We start from the raw sequence: 23,638 nt of genomic DNA, 5'->3' as shown, positions 1-23,638 counted from the left end.
ATACCAGCAGTATACCAGCTACAAAAAAATGTGAAAGAAGCTCTGGTTATTTGAACTATAGGTCCGTTTCTAGTCATTATAAATATATATATTAGAATACATGTATTTTCATACCAGTGTGTCTTATCTCACATGGCTTGGTTGGACTTCATTAGCCATGTTGCTTTGTGTATTGGAATGTTTAGATGAAGCAGCTTGTTTAATGTTGTTTACTTGTTTTCGTCACTTCTTTTGCCTTCTTCTTATTAAATTTACACATTAAAACAAGATTGCACATTTAGTGCAGATTAAATCATGGTAGCTGACTGGAGAAAAAAAATAAAGGAAATCATAACATTATTACAAATGTAATGCTACAGAAATTAATCAGAATGCTGCTGCATCCATTTCAAGAGCATTCAGAAGTTGTTTATTGAGTGTGCACCCTTTTGTGATTATATATAATATTAAAAGCTCCATCAGTTCAAACAAAACAAGTCTATTGAAAGACAGTTGTCTTCATTTACTTTACTGTGTTGTGTCTCAAATCACTGTGTTGACCTTTAGATCTCATGTCACTAAAGTGCTAAAAAATGTGCTAGTAAGTCCTGATCCTAGTTCAATAGCTTCTTCTTCTTCTAAGAGGCTCACCCAAGACCTTTTTTGTTTTCTGAGGTGCATATAATAAAAGTCATTCAATAATTACTGGTAACTGCAACACACTGTTCCTCTTTGTTTTGATTGCTGGCACCATTGCTGGTTTTGCATGTGGGTGGATAAACAATCAGAGTGAATGCTTCTGGTGCTAGTACCTGAGGATAGATGAATAACTATACAGGGTATTATTTGTGGTCAGTGAAGCTAAAACAAGGCAAAAAAAGGTCCAGATACTGGTCATTATTTATTAGCTTTGAGGAAACATGAAGAAATATTATAAAGAAGAAATGTTTGATATTTCAGATGTCAGGTTGTTCTGTACTTTTTTTATCATATATTTATTAGACTATCATATGCAAAAAACCAGGGTTCTAGATTGGATTGGATATTGGAAGAAATTTAGAAATTCAGAATTTCAAAAATCCAGGCTACGGCAATAGAAACGTGTGTGGACACTAGAAGAAAATGTTGTACTGATTGAGTTTATTTACATTTGTGTAATATCTATAATGAAATAAATTAAACAGCTCTCTACACTTGCAGACGTTAGTTGTGCTATAACTAGTGGTAATAATGGTAAACAATGAGGCTACACTGACATAAATACAATTAAATATATTGACAGACATGCAAGCATCCAGGTTGGGGTGTGGTTAAATTTAAAATTTAAAAATAAATAAACACACATGCCTCAGTGATGTTTACTACAGAGTTGTGTATGTGTTTGCACTAACATTTTTCCACTGTCTCTCTCTTTAGGATTCAAGTGTCCTGTCTGCTCCAAGTCTGTGGCATCCAATGAAATGGAGGTTCACTTTATCATGTGTCTAAGCAAGCCTCGCCTCTCCTACAATGGTAAGAACCTCCACCTGTACCTTTTCTCAGCCTCGGGCTTGTCAATGTGCCAGCAAGTAATGAACTGGAGTTTTTCAATATTATGTAGGTTTTTTTCATATGTATTAGTCCCTTTCTGATACTGTGCCAAGTCTGCTACTGCTGTGCTGATACATATTCATGACAAGGTGGGTGGGTCTACAGTCTGACACGTTATGATTGAGCTAGACCCTTCATAACTTCATATAAATGAAGGGAAAAAGGGAAAATCATAAACATTAATAGAACGATTTTACACAACATATGTATCCACTCTTGAAAATACACAGCTAAGGTGATAGTTCCTGTCTAAGAGGCACACACTGGTTGGTGCAAGGGCAGGGTTAGGATGCAGCCTCTGAGTCATGTCTTGATGAAAAGGTGAAAAACACATACTATTTGAATACATATAATATGCATATGAACAGGTCTAAATTCACTTAGTTACACAGGTACAAGCTAGTACAATGATAGTGGTTTATTGCAAGAGCAGCATGATGTGTACTGTAAAGCTGAAGCTAGGAGGAACAGTTTAACCTTAGCCTGGTCAGCCATCCTAATTCTGTTTCTATTGTATACAAACAATTAGACTGACATGGATGGGAAGGACAGGATTACAGACCCATTTCTCTGAGACAAATTTCGCCAGGTAAAGGGGTATGACTGACCAGGCTAATTCAAACTCTGACCAAATCAACCTGGGCAACTTATTGAAGTACCTTATAGGAAGAAAGAGATGTTGGTCAGGATGCTGTGCCCTTTTGTTGGTGTTACTAATGAAAAGGGTTAGCTTAGCATAATATGTCTTACCTCAACTGGTCTGCATGTCTGAACTGTCAATCAGCTCTCACAGCAGGTGGGTGAGAAGAGAGACAGATTAATGATAAGATAGCCTTTATAGTCATAGTTATGACATAACTAAGCCAACTGTGGTATATTTTAGAAAAAAAATTGCAGACTTGCATTTGTTTTTACTTTGTAATTAATATCATTTATATATATATATGCTGAAGAGTTAACATTTTACAAAGTTAAGAACTTCGGCCATAATTTTACAGCAAATTCCTTTTAAACTGCATTTAGTAATAACATTTCTCTCAGTGATCCCAGAGGTGAATTCTCAGCCTGGTCTGTGTGGAGATGTGGGTGCCAGCCATGTCAAGGTCTTTTATTATGCTGTATTGATCGTCTGCATAGTGTAATCCTGCTCATCTCTCTCTGTCTCCATGCTGCCTGCTCTCTCTCCTCCTCATATCCAACCACCACTTGACTGATTCAGTTTTATGGTCACTGACTGCTGATGGTGTTTTGGGTGCACGATACCGGCTGCTGTTTGAAAGATGTACATACATTATACAGTGTAAGAATTCAAGCAGTGTAAAATGCTTGAATCAAAACAAAATGTCAGGTTTTTACATCCTGTACTTACAATAAGAGCTAACAGCATTTACATTTGGTCATAGAATCCAGCAGTATTTCATTTGGAATTAGAGTTAACATGCTCACAAGTCACACAGACCTCCATGTTAAATTTGTCCAACATGTTTACAGCATGGTATCAAAGCCAGATTTGGTCTCTACAGATAAAATAACCTGCCTATCTCATTCAACTCACGCTCCATTTCCTTATTTTTTGCATTAGTCAGAAGTCACTTACTGCAAAAAATACATTCAGCCTCTTAGCTCTAGAACCACCTAAGGGATCAGTTTTACCCATTTTAAAAGCAAAATACTTTTACATACTAGAATGTCATAGAAAACCATTGTGTAAATACTGCTAGCAACATTTATTGTGTTTTCTTTGTTTTTGTTTTATGAACATGCTGTCATAAAACAAGTTACGTTTAGATTATGGAGCTTAGCTGGCCTACTGTACAGACACGTTATTAATGCCATATGGATTTTGCAATACATGACAGCAGAAAGCAGCTGCATGTTTGGTCGTGATACATTCTGTCATATAAAACCTCTGTTCTATTACTGACACAGCATTCACATGTAATTGTGAATGCTGTGTCAGTATTTCACCATATATATATATATATATATATATATATATATATATATATATATATATATATATATATATATATATATATATATATATGGACTAGTTGGGAGGCGTGGCTTCAGGGTGAACTTGAGAGAAAAGGGGCGTGTGTTTACTTTCAAAATCTGGCTGACTCTCACTGAGTTTTCAAAATCTCCTACCCTACCTTTAATCATTACCAGCGAGAATACACACTCCATCCACCCAAATCTCCTCCTGCTGACTTAAATGTCTCACTCTCACACTAGGTGATGTAATCTAATAGTAGTTATGTTTCCCAAGTGGGAAAACTCAGGCAGGAAGCAAATGTTGCCTGAAGAACAATTCACATATAGTGAAACTTGATATTTATGAATCAAATAAAAGAGTGCAAAAACCTGTATAGACACACTGTCTGTCTTCCAGTCCCCTGTTTATTTCCATAAGCAGGCTTCTGTTTTAATTATGGCCTGTTGATGCCACTCCTGGTTGATTGATTGACAGCAGAAATGTCCGCTCATTGCCTCGCAGCACCTCTCTGATTGACACATACATGTTTGAGTTGAGACTGCACACATGCACGTCTGATCAGGTCACCTTGTTGAGGTCTGTGTGGCGCCAATGTCTCTGATCATAATGTTAATAGAGTCATGTAAAGTTTTCAAAGACTGGTGGGGCACAGACTGAGAAGTTACAACCTGTCACCATGGCTTGCAAGGCCAGTGCAATAAAAAAATGATGTAAGTTTGAAGCCTGCAGCTGAATTCGGACTGAACGCTGAGTGACAGAGACAGAGGGAGGAGAGTGAAACTGTCTTAAGGAAGATGGGATCCTGAATGATGGAGTACCCTGATGGCTGATAACGGACGAGAGGAGAGAGGGTAAAAGGAGAAACACTCCTATAATTCCTCTCTTTTTTTCTGTTGCTCCTGTCCATCCTGTCACTCCTTATTTCCAGCAAATTACTCTCTCTCTCGTTCTCATCTCTCCCTCTCTCTCCTATGTGAGTCTGTCTGTCTGATCCCGCTGTGTAATCTCTCTGTAATTTCTTTTTTGCCCCCTCTATCTTGCTCCAACTCTCTTCTCTTGGGTGTTGAGACCCACAAAATGGGTTCAGCTTATCTCATTTTCCAGCATGCTCTGGGGTCCATTGTCAATCACCTGGGCCAATGACTGGCCTACATTAGCACATCTCACACACACACATTTACAGAACTATAGAGCACTTCATCCGCATACATGCAGATAGTCTGTTCAAAGGATTGGTGTTGGAGACAGTACTGACTGGTGTAGGTCATGTTTAGCTTGTGCCATCACATGTTGGAAGCATGGTGAGTTGGCCCCTCCTACAGTGGAACTCTCAGCCTGGAAAGGAGCAACTGTCTCATTGTGTCTGTTCCTGCTGCCAAAGCAGTTTCATCCAGCACTAGTTGAAAGCTGATGGTAAAATGCTACTTCATATTTGGACCCTTTCAGACCCTGTATTTAAGAGAAAACACCCTCCATGTGTTGTGATTCAATTGCTGTACTTTGTTGTTGTGATGGAGACGAAGATGACCTCATCAGGCAAAGCTCTAGATTTATCTATGTGCAAAAGCTAATCAATGTAGTTGACAAAAATTGTCAAAATTAAAACAAATTAGGCAGGCAGCAGTGCTGAGGTCATTACTGTAAATGTAATAACTCTTTTGCAATTAAACATTTAATAAGACCCAGGACCCAGGAAGAGTCATGTGCATAACCACAGTGTGCTAAGTTAACAACAGTTAACAGTTAGCTGAGTTTGTCACATTAAAACCTGGCAGACTGAGCCAGCCGCCAACAAGCCGTACCTGAAAGTTAGTCCACATCAGCAGCAGCAAAGGAGGAACAGTAGCTTGTGCCTGCATTTTTCACATCAAGAAATGTTCTTAGACTTATTGACATTTTTTATTTGCATGTAACGATGCAAAATACCGAGTTTGACTGCTGCAACAAATAACAAGAACAAATAATGAACCAGTGAGAGCATTAATAAAGACTATAAAACTGGATGTTTAACTTTTGTAACTAGAATAGCTTAAGAGTGGCAAAGTTAAGCAAAATATAAGCATATAGGTACATTTGGACATTTAAATAACTGTACTGTTTATTGAAACAATAATTGATTCATTGTTTCAATAAATGACAGGTTAATCAACTAGTAAAATAGTCATTAGTTGCAGCCCTAGTCCTTACTCTCACCTATGTTCATGAACTTTGGGTAAAGAAACATCAGCTAGAGAGAGTCAGAGTAGAAGCTTTTCAGTGAGATCTTTTGGCCCACGGTGCCCCTTTCTGTAGAGGTTTACCTATGGTGAGCGATGTCCCTAGGCTCACTGAAGAGAATACATATTTAACAGAAAGAGACAGGGACTCGAGCTAGCATGTTTCTTCCTTCACCAGTTGCTGCTGCTATCCTTACTGTGTATTATGTATGGAAGACGGGCTTTCCATTTTGACCCCTTAAACAACATTTAGTCACATTTTTGCCAGAACTGCTGTATAACAAATGTTAGCAATTAGAGATAAGGGGTAGATGGCGGTCCAAATGTTCACATAGGAGGCTGTAGTCATCCCATTGTTTATGTGCTTTATGACCCAAGGTTAAATTAAGGCCTTAAAACTACTTAACATGCATTTCAGAAAATACAGGACTATAATATGTATTAGCCAATTTGGGTGCTAGGTCAACTGACACCATAACCCAGTTGATTATTACACCTAGCCTAGCCTGGTGCTTAACAAAACGAGCTGATCATAGGTCATCAGGAGGAGGAAAAAAACTGCCCTTCATCTGCTGTTACTTAACAGGGACAGGGTGAAGAGGGTGGCAGACTTTAGGTTTCTACATTGTGTATCCAAATAAAGATCCTGTGTGTCTTTGTATAATTTGTATCCGTACAATGACATTAAGGTTCTATTCTATTACACTGGTGTAATAGATCTGCCAGCCAGATTTTGAAATCTGATCCTAATGTTTCCTTATTTTAAAGCAAGCAGGCTGAAGGCCTGGTATCAGTCCATGGTGGATCACATTTTTAACCCAATAAATAGGTCAATTCTTACCATCGGATGACCCGGCAGCCTGAGAGCCCAAGATGTGGGTTATAATAAGAGCGTGCCTTAGGTGCCAAAACAGATCCATTCACAAACAGGATCAGTGACACGGCTAAATCTGTACTCCTATTTAATCATGGATTTAGTTGAAATAAGGTGATGCTGTTAGTTACTTAGTAACTATAACAAAGTGCATGTCAGGGTTAAATGTAATATGTAAACCTGAATATGTTTTTTGTGTCTCTCTGCCTGCATGCATTGTGCAAGAGCAGGTTCAGGTTATATGTAGCACACTGAGTCCATGTGAGCTGACCACTGGATCTGGGTTTCGACTTTGCATGATGATATTTTAATGCATCTCACTAAATATAGCTGTCAGTGTGAGGGGGAGGTGGTGGCACATGCAGACATGGCACTGAGGAAGGGTGAAGGTATGAAGACTTCAGAGACATGCAGATTGCCTCTTGCAGCTGAGGTCTGCTGGAGGACACTGAAAGAGACAAAAAAGAGGGAATTTGAAGCTGTGATTCAGGGAAGTAAAGAGCGACTCCTCTAAAGTCGTTATTGATGGGAAGGTGCTTGATACCATATGTCTGCTGGCAAGCCTGCAACCGCGAGAGACAGCTGAAAGTCAAGGGAGGCAGGCAGGTGAGGAGAGGGTTGATGATTGAGAGGCCCAGGAATGCACTTAAAATACCTCACATCTCATTTCACCATATTCAGAGCCAAAGAGTTTATGTGTATAGATGTTTGTGTTGTTGCAGGTTCATATTTTACATTATTTACATCAACTTGTTTTATAATTATGAGAAATGGTTGTGGTGGTATACACCTTTGTTATAGAACAACAACAAGATTACAGCTTTGTTTAAAATATTCAGGGAAATGTGACCTTGAAAGTCGTCATTTGCGTTGTATGAACATATCATATTTTTAAAAATTATATGTACAAAATATAAGCTGTTCAGCATCAGCTAGGTCTGATGCTCCTATAGCACGAGGGAGAACCAGCCATGAGAAGTATGGTGAGGATCCATTTAAGCTGTTGTAGTTCCCTAGGCCTTACAGCTCCCAGCCAGGATGGGGTTAGTCTGTAGAAGGTGGTGAGATGACAGGTGGATAGGCCTACCTGAGTCTTTAAAGGCCACTGCCCTTTATTTGGCTGCCCACCTTGACAGGTTTTTGCCGTTTGTCTGTTCTTGTTGTGCTGCCGCGTCAATCAGGAAGACACTTTGTCCTATACTACAGGATTGTGGTGGGGCTATCCCACCGTTCAATGGGCGACAGGTGAAAGTGGACACCCTGGGTAGGATGCCAGTGTGTCATAGGACAAACAGACACACAAATTTAGACACAACTACAGTTGTCTATGTCCACTGCACCAGCTTCAACTTTCCCACCATGATTGTTTTGAAAGCTGAGCTAAAGTCAAAGGAGAGGATCCAGACAAAAGGTATTCTTCTCTAGGTGTGATACCATGAAGTGGAGTGTAGACACAGCATGTGTATTGGTTAACAACAAGCAAAGTATATGGGATTTTGAGTCATTGGTTACAGTCCGACTTGCTGATGAAAAGACTGATGAAAAATGAATTAGAAATCTGTTGCAATATTTTCACATTGCAACAGTGAATGACGTAAATGCAATTTGAACTGTTGCTTTGCGACATCATAAAACAGGAGGGCTTTGAGGGCCGTTGAAAATGTCATCCTGCTGAAAGTGAATCAAATCCCAATGTTTTTAATTTTATATGAGCATGATTTTACAGAGATGTCTGTCTGTACCCCAATGATCTCAACTCAGCAGGAACTTTGGGTCACATGTCAGTACATAAGGGGGTTGAGACCTCAGTAATGTAGCTGCAGGATCAGGAAAAACTTCAGACGTGAACATTAAAATCTTATAATAAGGTCTAAGATTCAGTGGGAGCCAGTGATGGTTAGCTATGCTCCAATTTGATCAGTTTAAAAGCATCAAAGCAGCAGCTGCACCCGCAGCAGAGAGAGTACTGGCTGAGGCAGCACTGATGAGTTAGAGCGCTAACTTCATCCAGATGACCTCATTTTTTAAAGTATTTCACTTCAGGTATGGGGAAACACTGTTTGGCAACCCTCTTAACTTGATTATCAAAGTAGGTGTTGACCTTAAATTTAATACACTTTGCACCTACTATCAAATGAGGGATAAAACAGCACTTTAAAAAGCCAATGTCAACTTTTTGTCCATGTATTAAATTAGGAGGAATCTCATAGGAAATCATTGTCATCAGGCTCAGTATGTAGATTTCTGCATCTTAATCCAGAGCACTTTGTGTAAAGAGACCCATGGTGTTTTCGAGGGGGGAGGAGGGGATGTGAACAACAGGGGAAAGAGGGAAAGATGGATGGCGTGATATAGATGGAGAGCTATCTCAGTGTGTTTCAGGTGTACCTATTGATGTATATTTTTCTAATGAAGACAGCTTACACTTTAACCGACATGCACAGACCCTTAGCTTTGTTTCCTCTTTAGCAATTTGTTGATATGGTTGGATGACATTTTCTTGTGATGAATGAGGATAGCATTGTTGTTGGCGTCAGTTGTTGACACAAACATTAGCATTCAAGCAGCTACATTAGCATACAGCCATGATGTTGAGGATATGTGCTACATTTTTGCAGATAAGATAAGATCATTATATTATTTATTGGCTAATTGTCATTGCACTTTCGCATGCTACTGTTGAACTCTTTGAATGCAAGTTTGTCATTTATTCCGGTCTCTGAACTGTTACTTGTTAAGGTAGCACTCACAAAAGGGGCAATCAAGGCTGATAATATTTTGGCACAATGAAATATTTAAGATTAAGATTAAGAAAACCTTTATTTGTCCCAGAATAGGGAAATTGCTTTATGTTATGCGAAAAATTTGCGTTATTCTTTTTCTTATATTTTCAACTTAATAATGAAAAGATGCAGTGAAACACACACAGGTTAAGATCAAAGATGACATGCAAAATAATAATCTGGTGACAAACTGCGACCAGCTGCAGATGGGTAGTAATGTGAGGTGAGGAAAGCATGCTACATGCATCACACCTTACATTACAATTCCACAGATATGATCTTAAACATGGGCAGCTGCCATACTGCAGGTGTGCTTCTTCACTCACAAGAAATGAAACTTTTGTGGCTGTGTTTATAATATGACAAATTGATCAGCAGGGGTCACAGAGTCCATTCTTTCTGTGAATTAATGCACCCTTTGATGATAGCATGAGGGGTTGTTTATTGGTCAATGTCAATCAAATGTGTCACCCACAAAGACCTGTCTAAGCCGATTACTCCTGAATAGTGTTTTCCTTCTGGAGGTTGCATGTAGAGATATCTGTTTGAAATCAATCATTACACATTCAATATGTAGTTGCATATTGTTGGCTGCCGAATTTAAAAAGTCAGGCTACGTGCAACTACGTGTTATATATACTCAGATATTATAATAATTGCATTAAAATGAGATTTTAACACAGCTTGCTGCTAAAGTGGAAATAAAGGAGTTAGGTAGGACATTTGTGAATGTCAGCCTCCTACAAAGATGTTCTCCTGCTCGGTTTGACCCCAATTAGAATAGACTCAGGACACCATGCATGTCTGAGGTGGGTTGTTTTTTGACCACCTTTAAAAAGCCTGGATTATCCTGGACGTAAAAATCAGTCTACAATGGTTTCCTGAGCAACTGTTACGTCAGTAACAGTACGTACGTACGTAGTACGTTAGTAGTTACGTTATAATCTGTTTCTGACATGAATACATTGTTTTTTTTTAAATAATGTTTAATATGTTTAGGATTTGAAGCTTTTGGGGGATTAAATATTATGCATGTTGGTTAATTCAGTTATTTTTAGTTTTTTAAATTTTAATTCGAGGCTAATCAATCAAAATGAGTATGGAGGGGGTGGTTGGATTAAAACTTTTTAGCACTAAATATTTCCGTATGATAAAAGCAAAAACAGTCTCCTCCTTTGCTTCTTCATCCCCCCAAGCAGGAACAAACAAACTCTGTGTATACTGTTTGTGTGGTGCACCAATGCTCTCATTGCTCTCTGCTGTGTTTGATATGCTGTTAGAGTTTGGAATTTTGGATGTTTTGGTGCATACTGATGTGTCCTCCCATTTGTGTGTATGTGTCTGTGTGTGGTTCGCTGCCACCTTAGATGATGTGTTGGCGAGGGATGCCGGTGAGTGTGTGATCTGTCTAGAGGAACTGCAGCAAGGGGACACCATAGCCAGACTGCCGTGCCTCTGCATCTACCACAAAAGGTGACTGACACACACAAACACACACACACACACACATTCACGCACACACAAAGATCTGAATCATTGCCCGATATATAATTTTGCACTTCTTCTAATTAAATCCACTTACAGCACTACCCATAAAGACATTTCTTAAAGATGGATGGCACTTGTTGCCTTTGATTTAGAGGTTATTCATATTATAAACACTGGATAATAAAGGTGCTGGTGCTGCATTTCTAAATACTGATATATCACTGCCACATAGCTAGCTAAAGATAATTAGTTTAAACAAAGGACACAGTCATACAGCTAAGATGGCATTACACATCAGCTAGTGCTTCTTGTGTATGTTTATATATTGTTTCATTATTTATTCCATCAAAAGTCATACATCACACAACACAATGAAGGATTAGTATCACGGCAAACAGGATCTTGAAATGTTCATAAATGTCATGATTCATTATGTTATCATAACTTATTAATAATAATAATAATAATAATAATTTATTTTCAGCACTTTTATACTGGAATATTTTCAATTTGGCAGCTATGTATACTCTAGTTACATGTTTTGCTTTATATTATATTAATATATATTAATAAAGTAATATATAATATAATAATAGTATAACAGTATTCCATATATACTATCAATTTAAATATCTAATATAGTAGTAAAAATGATCTGATTACATTAAAGTAAAATATTTTTAATACCAGTAGAATCCAAATTTAGGTTTTTTTATACAGTTACACTGATGAACATCTGTTTGTGAATGAAGTCATTTCACAGACTGGTTTATAAACTTGTACCCCACATAAACATGATAAGTTAAGGTTTTGTAGTAATAGAACTTGCATGTGTGAGTGAATCTTATTAATGTGAATATGCTGTTTGGTGTGGAAATATTATTCCAACATGCCTTTACAATCTTTTTGCAGCAGTTATCACAGTAGAATTCAGTCGTTGTCTTGCTTTATTAAATTCCCATTATTACCTTGTGCCTCTGCAGCTGTATAGACTCATGGTTTGAGATAAATCGGTCCTGCCCTGAACATCCCTCTGACTGACTGACCACCAGGCCTGCTCTGAATACTGTTCAAGGTAAAACACAAGACACACAAACACATTAGTAATCCTTGAAGGAGAGACACACCAGGTAGGACTATAGTCTAGAAGGGTACGGGGCGGGCATTGGTAAGCTGGAGAGCATGCTTCAGTTTCTTACTATAGTAAATACTGCACCATAACAGCTTTTATAAAATAATACCCTTCTCTGTCTGTGTGTGTCCTGCCTCTCCTCCCCCTCCTCTCCCTTTCAGGGCATCTCTTGGTCCTACCATGGATATCTGGACACAACCAAATCAACAATGAAACAATCAAGACATAACTTATCTTGACAGAATCCATCATCCTAACCAAGATAATTATTCCATGTGAACTGAACCAAAAAAAAAATAATGTGACTGTCAAAAACATCGTACATTAATGGCTCCTTCCGAGCCCTCCACTTTACATCTGCTGGTGATACTGCTTACAGCCTCCTTCCTCTCCCTTCCCGACCCTCTCACATACCTCTCCATGCTAACAGAGTCCCTTAAAGGGCTTTCACCTCCGCCCCACCAACACCACCTCTCCACCTCTCCACCTCCGGCTCAACCGGTTGCCTCCCTGACGTGCTCAGGTCCTCACAGGCCTTCCGTCTTTTGTCTCTGGATTCAGGCCTGTCTGTCACTTGTGTCCAGCCCTCTCATGGCCTTAAAATGGAGAGAGCAGAAAGAAGAGGCTGAACTGACAAAAAAATGGAGGATTGTTGAGCTGCAAAATGTGAGAGAGACATGTACATTATCTGGCGGGCCTCTCATCTTCTCAGACAGCGGGACTCCGACTCGGTGATGTCCTCTCATAATCGACTGGCTACCGGTGTGCTCCTTTCTCATGGTTCCTGCCTCAGTTTCTGTACCCTCACCTCACCACTTTGAATATATTTCAATCAAAAAGTCCTCACAGTGCTTTTTTTAGGTCTGGTTTGTGCACACCTGGACAGGCAGAGGGGTGATGGAAAAAAAATAAAACAAAAAGTGGGATGTCAGTTTGTCATGTTTTATGGTTTGGTGAGGGAGGGGTGGTGGTGGGGGTGGGGGGGTTTCTAAAGATGAACTGTGGGTGATGGAGTGGAGCAGTCTGAGCATGATCAGTCATGACTGGGATGGAGGAAGGGGCCAGCAATGTAGTTTACGCTCCTACTGTGTACGTGTGTTTGGGATGTTCCGCTGTCAGGCTTCATTTGGTGTGTGTGTATGTGCACAGTGTGTGTGTGCTTGGATTGGTGACAACATAGCTTTTGCCGAAGCCTTGTGTGTGTGTGTGTGCGTGTGTGTGAGAGACAGCGTGAAAGGTCACTGTAGAGGGCTGACTGGGACAGTGCTGTGCGTGTCTGTGTATTAAAATGTTTACAGTCTAGATGTCCATGTTCCCTGTGTGCGCGACTGGCAGTCCTCCCTTTACTTTGCTGATGTTTACAGCTAGAGAAGCAACATGACATATTGTAAATTTCACATGTAACCTCTCTCATTTCTTTCTTTTTAGATCTGCCAGATTTTTTTCATGTGATCATGATGAGTCATTATCTTGTGAGAGTGTGAGTGCGTGTCTCCATGCATATGACTGTTCGCATGGAAGGATTACTGAAAGTGGGTCTACCAAAGCACAGGCTATGGGGGCCCCATGGAGCCAGGACTGTTAACTCTTAACATTTAGTCAATCGAAAGAGACATCAAAGGTATGAACAACCACAAAGAGACGCAAAATGATTCTAAAAGTGACTCAAAATGACTTAGAACAAGCACAAAGTGACTCAGAATGTCTAAAAATAACCAAACCGTGACACAGCACAGACACACAGTCGCAACAAAGAGACAACAAAAAACACATTACAACACCTACAGTGACCACATTTGGCTGACTTTTTAAGACCACAAATATCTCTCATAATGACTAAAGAGAGTTAGAAACAACAACAACAAGACAAGTCACATAGTGACACTGAAATATTCAAAAGAATTCTAGCCCTCTGGTGCATAGTGGTCACTGCAGTGGACAGCTACTAAAAAGTAAATTTCTCTTTAATGCATTGGTTTCTATGGTGGATCTGCAGATCAGCCTTTAGAGTTGTCTCTGCTGCCACACTCTATTGAGGTCAACTCAGTGGTGAGTCAGTGTAACTGCAAAAAAAGTTCCTCTGAATCCAAGATGGCCGACAAACAGCCACCCTTGCCGACCACGGCTGGCATACCTGCTAAATTCTTCTAATCTAGAAGAGTCCCACAGGAAAAAAAATATGATGATATGCAGTAACATCTAAGGGAGGATATTATCTGTTTGGAATATGAAATTTTTATGTCCAATATGTAGAAAATTACGATTAACCATGTGTCCAATGAAGTGGACATCATGCATCACCCAGTATATTTTTTAACACAAGTCATGTAATTGCTTCACTGTTTCTTGTGACTGTTTTGGTCATAAGTCAGTTTATAATTGTTATGTGTATAAGCTATTTGTTTAAAATATATTTTTTTGCAGATTAGTTGTAGTTTTTGTTACTCTAATATTTATTTTATCATATTTTGTAGTAGTAGTAGTAATAGTTTGGCACAGGATATCACTGGCCCCAACTCACAGATGTGAAAAATGCAAACAGATGCCATGATGCTGCATGCACATGGAAGACCAAATACATCTGCATGCAATGCTGTGTGCCACTGTGCCCTGGATGCATTGCGAACTTTCATACAGCCTAGGTGTTATGAACATAGAAGTGTTCCGGGATGCAGAGACCAAAATATCAGTTTGTGTTTTCTTCCACCATGCTAATGTAATGGTTTGGTAATACTGTCCTGCATCCTTTTAGAACTGTGATGACTCACAATAGAGTTTCTCCTGTTGGAGATGATTTGACACATTCAGGTGTAAGAGTCAGTGCCATTGGTTTTCTTATTCAGGCCTAAACATTGCACCTATACAGTGATGAAATTTCCAGAAAAAAGTTTTTCAAAGCATAAAAAAGAAACAAGTGTTTGTATATTTACAATATAACACAAATTAATTCATTTTTACAGTAAGTTCACAATGTTTTATGTTGAGCGCTCAGGCACATGTTGTCCACTGGATTGGACATGTCTCTAACTTTATGAAAAAATCACATTTTTGGAAAAAACATTTTGAACTTTTTTTTTTCATGTCCTAAGAAGAATAAAAACACTTAAAAAAATGTATTGACCAAGGCTTTCATAATTCATGCATCAGAGGGCTAGATTTGGATGACTTTCCACAACAATTACCTAAAACAACCACAAAGAGACTCAAAACTCAGAATCACTCAAAGCAGCCACAATATGACTCAGAATAGTAGGAAATTACAACAAAGAGAATCAAAACAACTTTAATATGACTTAAAACACCTATAGTGACTCAAAATTATGACAAAGAGACTTAAAAGAATGGTAAAAAAAGACTCAAATTGCACACAAAGCAACCACAACGTGACTCACGACGTTTCAAAAGCATGACAAAGAGACTCAAAACAAGTACAACATGATTTAGAAACAACTCAAAATTCTTTAAATTATTCAAAAAAATTCTAGATTTGAAAAACTTGAGAGGACTAGAAACAGCAAAAAAAAAAACTAAAAAGAAGATGCGAAATGAAAACAAAACAATAAAAACCCTCAAAACCTTCGATACATAGCCATACCTGCTTTGTCTCTTAGGGTATGCAGGAGCCTTTTTAAAGCCTGTGCTCTGGAGCTCTTTGGCTCATAATCCATCCATGAATGTTTGTGCATGTGTGTTTGCGTTTAAAAAGGCGCCTCTTCTTGGTCTCTGCTACTGTCGGTTTCCCCACATTGTGTTTCTGCTAGAGCAGGTCTGGCTGTCTGCGACTGGAGACGTGAGCCACTCAGACCCTCATAAAGACTCTGTAGTTCCACTGTGGAGCCACTGAACGGGGCTTATTTATTCATTTGTTCATATTTAACAATATTTGTTTAATATTCCAATCATGTGAGGTGTTACTCACTCTTCAGAATGCCAAGAGCTGATGTGTGAAGACTACTATAAATCAACAAACAAACTGCATTTACAAAGCTACTGTAAACAAATGGTGGAATAAATTGTGCTAGATGACAAACCATTTTCGACTCTTATTCTGTCACCCAACCACTCTCCAGGGGTTCCATTTTAGGTTTTATTAGTTTCATTAGAAACCTTTACCATTACCAGAATGCCATCTGACAGTACACTTGGAATCACCTTGAGTGGTAGGTATCAGCAAGTTACTGGCCAGGTATTATAATGACTGCACAAAACAAAAAATCTCAGAGGGAGGAGTTGTACAGTTTGATGGCCACAGGAAGGAATGACCTCATTTCAAGAAGGAATGAGTGCACACTAGACATTTTCATTTTGCATTTAGGAGGGATCAGTCCTCCTGCACTTCAGCAGCATGTTGTGGAGAGGATGGAAGCTGTTCTCCAGGATCCCCTGCAGCTTAGACAGCATCCTTCTGTCTGACACTGCTGTCAAGGAGTCCAGCTCCACCCCCACCACATCACCAGCCCTTCTGATGAGTTTGTTGAGTCTGTTTGTGTCTGCTGCTTTCAGTCTGCTGCCCCAGCACACGACAGCAAACAAAATTGCACTGGCAACCACAGACTCATAAAACATCCTCAGCATAGTCCGACAGATGTTAAAGGACCGGAGCCTCCTCAGAAAATAGAGGCGGCTCTGGCCCTTCTTGTAGAGGGATTCAGTGTTCTTAGTCCAGTCAAGTTTATTGTCCAAAAACACCCCCAGGTATTTGTAATCCTTCACAATAGATGTAATGAGAGAATTTTTACATACAGGTGCTTCAGTACAGCTTGAATATAAACACTACTCAACCACACAGGTGTTCCTGCTTCATTATAGGCAATCTAATATCATAGCACTTCTGTTTAAACATCTTGTGACCATAAAACTGTTATAAGCCTGGTGGTGTTAAGATCGCCCCTGCTCTAGTGTTCATTTAAGCATTATGGTGCATAACAGTGAGCCATATGAAGCTAGATAATGCTAACTGCTGCCATCATTGGCTATTTATGTGACACACAATGTTCCCAGTGTATCATAGCCAGCGCCTTACAGAGAGTTGATCTCATGTGAAATGATGTGTTCTTCATGGTCTCTGTCTGCCACTTAGCTCAGATACAAAGATGCCTTTATTTCATATGGTTCCTCTTAGTTTTAAAGGAAAAAAAGTCTGATGTCAATTTCTATGGGATGAGTAATGACAATAATACAGTAACATGTCAAAATGTGAAAAATGACTGACCTGTTGTCTTGTAGTAATATCACAAGCTTATGGTTCCCTGACTGATGGGAAAATGTAAGATTACAGTATGGACTTACTGTCATTTTTCATTTGACAACTGATGAATGTGATTAGGACAAAGAGGAGGTTAAAGGAAAAAGAGAAGCGTGCAGAATGCTGATTTGTTTTCCCTTTTTTTGCAGTTTAATTTAATGGAATGTCTCAAGGTTGTTGTTCCAGTCCTTGATTGAACTACTCACCATCTTATTTTATTTTTCTATGATGATGATGAATAGTATTACTATTATAGTTACATCACAGATAAACAGGATAGAAGGTGAGTTTAAGATTTTAATGGTAATATTATGACCTCTAATGGCAAAAATAGTAATTGCAAATTGACTGCAGTGAAATGGGAAATTTTAATATTTTGTACTGGTCTCTAATAAAACTAGTATATATAAAATTCACCGTGAGTTTTAAAAAATCAAAACCAACCAATAAATAAACAAACACCTAAATATAAGAAAGCTCGATAAAAGTAACTTTTTAAAAATTAAAATGTTCGACTTGTTCTGGCTTGTTCGAGTTCTATTGAATCGATTGCTCTTTTCTGAAACTCTTTGCAGCGTTCTGATTGGTCTGTATTTCTGGCGCCAGAATAGCAAAACTAGGAAGAGGTGTAAACACAGCGGTGGATCTTCGTCAGTCCACTGAAAACATTTAGTGAATTCCAACGTTTTCTGTCTTCACGCACAAATGGACAAACAGTCGTACCTCCCTGTACAACCCGGAGTAGGAATGGAGGACAATTTCCTGTCCCTCGATGATATTTTGCTTTCTCATCAGAGACTTCCTATCCGGACGGAGTGCGTTTTTCCCCGGCTTGGATTCCTGGAGAAGTCGACTGACACGCAGGACATCCCGTTGGTCGGTAAAGTTACTTAAATAAAAAAAATATAGCTACATTAAGATAACACTTTCTTTCATAATGTTATAGACACCGAGATACCTTTACTTTTGCGAAATGTAACACGCGAAACCTCATTCAGTATTTTAATGTTGTGTTTATATAAACACGTATAACGAGAACCTGAATACGACTCGAGAATTAATACGACTCACTTCTAAATGGTGCAGATTATAAATAAATGTTACATGTATTTTAATTTAAAGCATACACTGTGACGTAGTAAAAATACACATTCATTATAGTCTCGCGTTGTTGGTCGGCGACCAGTTGGCAGTACTTTAAAGAATCTTTTCACCAAGAAATACAAAAAAATGTAAACATAGTTACAAATTTCTAAAACTACTTCAGACTTACTCACACTAAAAAACAGACTCTGTTCTCAATTTTTAAATGTTTAGATGAAGTGTGTTTGGGTGATTTCTATGTGTTTGTGCTCTGGAAGGATCTGTCAAAACACACTTGTGATTGCAGCTCTGACCCCACAACACCTCCATTGTCAGTACAAGAATTAGTGTCACATACTGAACTTAACAAAAATGCTTTCACAGGATTGAATTATTATATAGGCCCAGTTGTTTGTGGTTCTCTTGGTAACTCTGAAGCATTTCTATTATCTCAGGGTACCAAGATGGAACTTCCTCTCTGGCTCTCAAAGGGTCTGTATGAGAGGAAGAGGAAGGTGCTGTCTGTGGAGCTTCCCAAGATGTATAGAGAGGGCTGGAGGACTGTGTTCACTGCCGACCCTAATGTGGTGGACCTGCACAAGATGGGCCCCTACTACTATGGCCTGGGATCCCAGATGCTGCACTTTGACAGCCCAGAGAATCCAGATATCGCACAGACACTGCTGCAGGTGAGGAGTTCATTTCCATTAAAATAGACGGTTAGTCATGGCCCTAAATTTATTTATAATAGCAACCCAGCCATAAATATTAAAATCAGAAAAGGAAGGTTTGTTAAAGTGCAAAGCATGTCTCTGCAAATGAAAGAAAACTGTATGTCTGGAACCTCTGGGAGGTGCGGCAAACCTGCAGAAGAGGAAGAAGCTATTGGCCTTTAATGATGGCAAATATTAAGTGGCATCTTTTATAAAGGCTTGACATTTTTAAATCTGCTTTGAAAAATGTGAAATACTCCAATCAATTAAGTAAAAAGTTTGAAAAGAAGGGAAAGGATCAGTCAAGTGCCTTTAAAGAAAGTAGAAATTTTCTTTTTTCTTTTGATTGAGGCAAATTTTTGAGAAAATATTGTTCATCTGAGAACATTTGTGAAGCACACAGAATATTTTCCATCCTGTAATAATACACTTAATTAACTGAGTCAACAATTAATTGTTATGAATGAGGCCCAAACAGTTGTATGTATGTGTAGGTATCTGTAGGTATCAGTGTGTTTGGGCCCAGCTTAGCAGACAGACAGTTTAATACATTGCAGCTAGGGGGTGCAGTCAGCTCAGAAACACAGGTTGGCTGTTGGCTGTCTGGTGCAGCTGTTACCAGGCAGATTGACTTTAATCTCATTGTGTGACAGACAGACATAGAAACGCAGGGTGGATGCACACTAGACATTTTCATAGTTTCACATAACATACTTATTTTAAGTAGTAAAACTTTTTTATTACATGAGTTTTGAAATCTTTCATATTTTTACTGATTTGACTGAGTATGCTAAGAAGGTGTATAACAGGGGTCTCAAAGTAGCGGCCCGCGGGCCATTTGCGGCCCGCAAGCCGATATTTTGTGGCCCCCTTAGTTGAATGACCTTATCAATTCGATTGATAAGGTCATTCAACTAACGATTATTGAATTGATCAATAATTTGCATCCCTATTCTGACCTGTTATTAATAAAGATTGAGACGATTGGACCAGTTGTACTTTTTTGGAATATTTGAAACCCTTTTTTTTAATGCGGCCTTAATGCGGCCCAGCCTCACCCAGACTATACCCCCAGCGGCCCCCCGGGTAAGTTGACTTTGAGACCCCTGGTGTATAAGATATGCATAGCTTATGTTTATCTGCCCAGATAACTGCTAGAGGTTTCATAAATTATGCATACTTAAATTTTTGATGAAATAAAAATATCAGTGTAGAAAGTGACTTCCATTTTATGCCCAATTGGCTGAAAAATCTCAAACACAAACTCAGATTTTCAGATTTCTCTTCTGTCAACTGAATGACTGAAGTTTTAAACTTAATTTCGGACAAAATGAAACATTTCATAATGTTGCCTTGGGATGTTATATTGTTAATATTTTGGAAATCTGAACTCAGTGGTGGCCACATACTCTTTGATGTAAGACTTTTTTAAGATCAACATATTTGAAGTTGTGAAGTTTTGCCCAAAGGCTCAAAACATTAAATTATACTTGTCTGAAGTTTAAATTTTATATCGCAGGTCTCCACTGGTTCGCTATCTAGGTCACTTTGATTTAAAACTTTGCTAGCAGGCCTTAATGTAAAATACATCAACTGAAATTCTTAATGTTTCATGATGGGCTTTTTGATATAACTCCAAACACTGTTCCTGTGTCCAGACATTCATTGGTCGGTTCAGGCGGACCATGGACTCCTCACAGAATGCCTACAATGAGGACACGTCTGCACTGGTGGAGCGTTTGGACTGTCTGGAGAAGGCTTTATTCAGGTCTGGACAGAGTGGCCTCAATGGCTTTCAGAGCTGGGAGAAGGGTCAGGCCTCACAACTCACAGCCTCTAATCTGGTTCTCAACTACCGCAAGAGGAAGATCACTGATCTTCAGCCCTGACGGCAGCCTGCCGTTTAAACATGGATACAGAAGTCAGACCTCGGTGAGTACATCTGAGAACGGCCGCAAACAGACTCTTAACAGTGCTTTTTCTGCCCAAGGACTGGTTCAACGTCTACACCCGAGTCCTGCTGTCAGTGATGGAACAGAGACCCAATATCAGAGTAAAAATGTGTATTTATTTTGTCCCATTCTTTCTGTCGACTAATCAATAAGTTGATTTGTGATAGACATCAGGTGATCGATAAATATTGTCTGCAAATATTCTGTTATTTAGATTAATTGTTTTCACAATAAAGATTTGTAACATTTTTAGGTGGATGGTGAAATCTTTTGTTTTGGTTTAATTAAAATTAAAATTAGTACAAAGGGAAAGCAGAGATAAAAAAAAAATGTCTACATTGGTCGAAGCTAAGGCTGCAGTGAATAGCTGCAACAAGGAAGAATGTGTGAAGCATGCATAATTGTGTGATCTATCACTGTCTAAACACAAATGAAAGCAGCTCCCACAACAACAGCCAGACTAGAAACATTAGCTAAGCTAAGTATGCTAGCTGATTTTTCTGTTAAATCCCTCCAATAATGTGCTGCTTGCCACATTCAGGTGTGATGTGCCACCTTGGCAGGCCAGTTTATTTGACTCTCAGCCTCTGATTTTTCATCCTTTAGTTTAAAGTATTCCCACAGCTGACACCTACATCATGAATTTCTTCCTGTTAACAGTGTCAGTGTGATGCTCACCGCCCTGCTGTGTGTAGAGGAACTAAATTGATAGCTGACATGGAAAAAAAGAGATCTGAATCGCAAAAACAGAATGCATACTTGGATATCTCAAAACCTAAAGCACAAGCCTGGGTTCACAGAGAAAGTTTCTTTTCACCATTGTAGCACTGAGGCGCTCTGACTGGAAGTTTTGGGTTTGTCGACTCTAATTCTGTCCAACTTGCTTTGTGCTGCACCCCAAGACTCCAGTCACAGTGGCAACAGCTGAATCAGGTCATTCATTTTCTCAGCAGCGTTTTCCAGTTTCTCCTCATGAATCCTCCAGGCCATGTGAAACCTCTAATCTACAGGGCTGCATGGAATTGTGGATAAAAGCAGAATTCAGGACAACAGCATAACTCAGTATAATGCTACTACACCTGACCCTGTGAGCTCCTCACCCCATCTTTATAGATAAGCCCAGACTGCCCAGGGAAGACACACACTGGAGTCTCCTGTTCTTGCTCATTACTACAGCCCAGCTTCTGAACCAATAGTCTGATACCAATGCACCTCTCAAACTGTTTTTGCTACAGTATTACAATTGATGAACTTCAATCACAGTGGTTGGCACACACACACACGTTGGTTTGTTATTTTTTATCAGGTAGTTTTCCCTAAAACTACAAAACCCTTCAGCTCATATTTGTTTCATCATAGCCCATATCTTTACCTGTATTACCTGTTTGTCTTTAGAAAAAAAAAAAAGAAAAGATCCTAACTTTAATTAAAATAACTTCCAGTCTACCAGGAACACATTTGATCTAGAGTGCCTCCATAAGATTAAGATTAAGAATGCCTTTATTAGTCCCACAATGCTTTGCACAAATTGCATTTTTGCAACAGCAGATACACACAGCAAACAATAAGTTAGGAAAGATATATACATGATAAAATAAACTACCAATAAAATATAGAATAGAATAGAATAGAATTAAAAAAAACAGTATACATATTAACAGTTAATGCACAGGTGAGTGGAGGTACCAGCTGCAGTGCTGATAGGGTGTCAGTTTTGTCAGGACCCTCCTGTCATCCACCTTTTCCCTGCATTGATCAGGAAGTGGTTTCGCTGACACCAGTCCACAAAGTTCTGCGTCAGTCCTCTGTACTCCGCGTCGTCGTCATCACTGATGAGAACGTCAGAGAACTTCTGCAGCACACAGCCATCAGTTTTGTGTCTGAAGTCCGACGTGTAGAGGGTGAAGAGGAAGGGGGCCAGGACAGTACCCTGAGGGGCACCCGTGCTACAGGTGAGCAGGTCAGACACACAGTTCTGGGCTCTCACAAACTGTGGTCGGTTTGCGAGGTAGTCCCTGATCCACTCTGACAGCAGGTGGGCCACCCCTGTCTGCTCCAGTTTGTCCTTCAGGATCGCCAGCTGGATGGTGTTGAAAGCACTCGATAAGTTGGATAAACAACAAAACAAACATTTACACAAATGTCTTTTATTTCCATCATGCTGTAACATTTTTTGTATCTGTTCAGTCAGCTTTAGTCTTTATTACATTTTACATTACACAACCTGCTTGACATTTCCAAAATATATTGTAAATACTGTTACATATGACCAAGAAGCAACAAGTATTTCCATTTAAGAAGTGTGAGTTACTTTATTCATGTTTTTGTTTTTATTAAACTATTTACCTATAGTTATTCTAGCTTTTATACAGCTAGTAAAGTTATTTTATACATTACAGTTGTCAAAAAGACATTCAACTTGCTTTTCAGTGAGTGGAGATCAGTATATCACCCATTCTTTAGTGATACTGTACAGCCTCTCCACAGCAAGCAGATTGAGGCCACCACTAAAAGCCAACTGTTGTTGCACAGTGAGCAGAATCTGTAATGACTACCTGCCAGGCACCAAATGCTGGTGAAATGT

General features: G+C 39.1%; 2 protein-coding genes across 2 annotated transcripts in view; both read left to right on the top strand.

The window, feature by feature from the left end:
* znrf1 (zinc and ring finger 1) overlaps positions 1-12,987 on the top strand; it is a 40,371-nt gene extending 27,384 nt beyond the window's left edge. The window contains exons 2-5 of the mRNA XM_028431038.1: positions 1,396-1,491; positions 10,809-10,914; positions 11,913-12,004; positions 12,223-12,987. Of these exons, the coding sequence (XP_028286839.1) occupies positions 1,396-1,491; positions 10,809-10,914; positions 11,913-11,970 (260 nt within the window). The 3' untranslated portion in view covers positions 11,971-12,004; positions 12,223-12,987. The remainder of the gene's footprint in view (positions 1-1,395; positions 1,492-10,808; positions 10,915-11,912; positions 12,005-12,222) is intronic.
* Positions 12,988-17,917: 4,930 nt separating this feature from the next.
* On the top strand, positions 17,918-21,306 carry gins3 (GINS complex subunit 3). Its single transcript, XM_028431583.1, has 3 exons — positions 17,918-18,182; positions 18,845-19,078; positions 20,761-21,306. The coding sequence occupies exons 1-3, from the start codon at positions 18,012-18,014 to the stop codon at positions 20,989-20,991; spliced, it is 636 nt and encodes a 211-aa protein (XP_028287384.1). The 5' UTR covers positions 17,918-18,011; the 3' UTR covers positions 20,992-21,306.
* The last annotated feature ends 2,332 nt before the right edge of the window (positions 21,307-23,638 follow it).

The sequence above is a fragment of the Parambassis ranga genome, chromosome 19 (genome assembly GCF_900634625.1).
Source record: "Parambassis ranga chromosome 19, fParRan2.1, whole genome shotgun sequence".
NCBI lineage: Eukaryota > Metazoa > Chordata > Actinopteri > Ambassidae > Parambassis > Parambassis ranga.
This window is presented reverse-complemented; position numbering and strand designations above follow the sequence as displayed.

Coding starts and splice junctions, on each gene's coding strand:
- gins3 (XM_028431583.1), top strand. CDS start 18,012: ATGGACAAACAGTCGTACCTCCCTGTACAACCCGGAGTAGGAATGGAG. Junction 18,183..18,844: donor ACACGCAGGACATCCCGTTG/GTCGGTAAAGTT, acceptor CTATTATCTCAG/GGTACCAAGATGGAACTTCC. Junction 19,079..20,760: donor TCGCACAGACACTGCTGCAG/GTGAGGAGTTCA, acceptor TCCTGTGTCCAG/ACATTCATTGGTCGGTTCAG.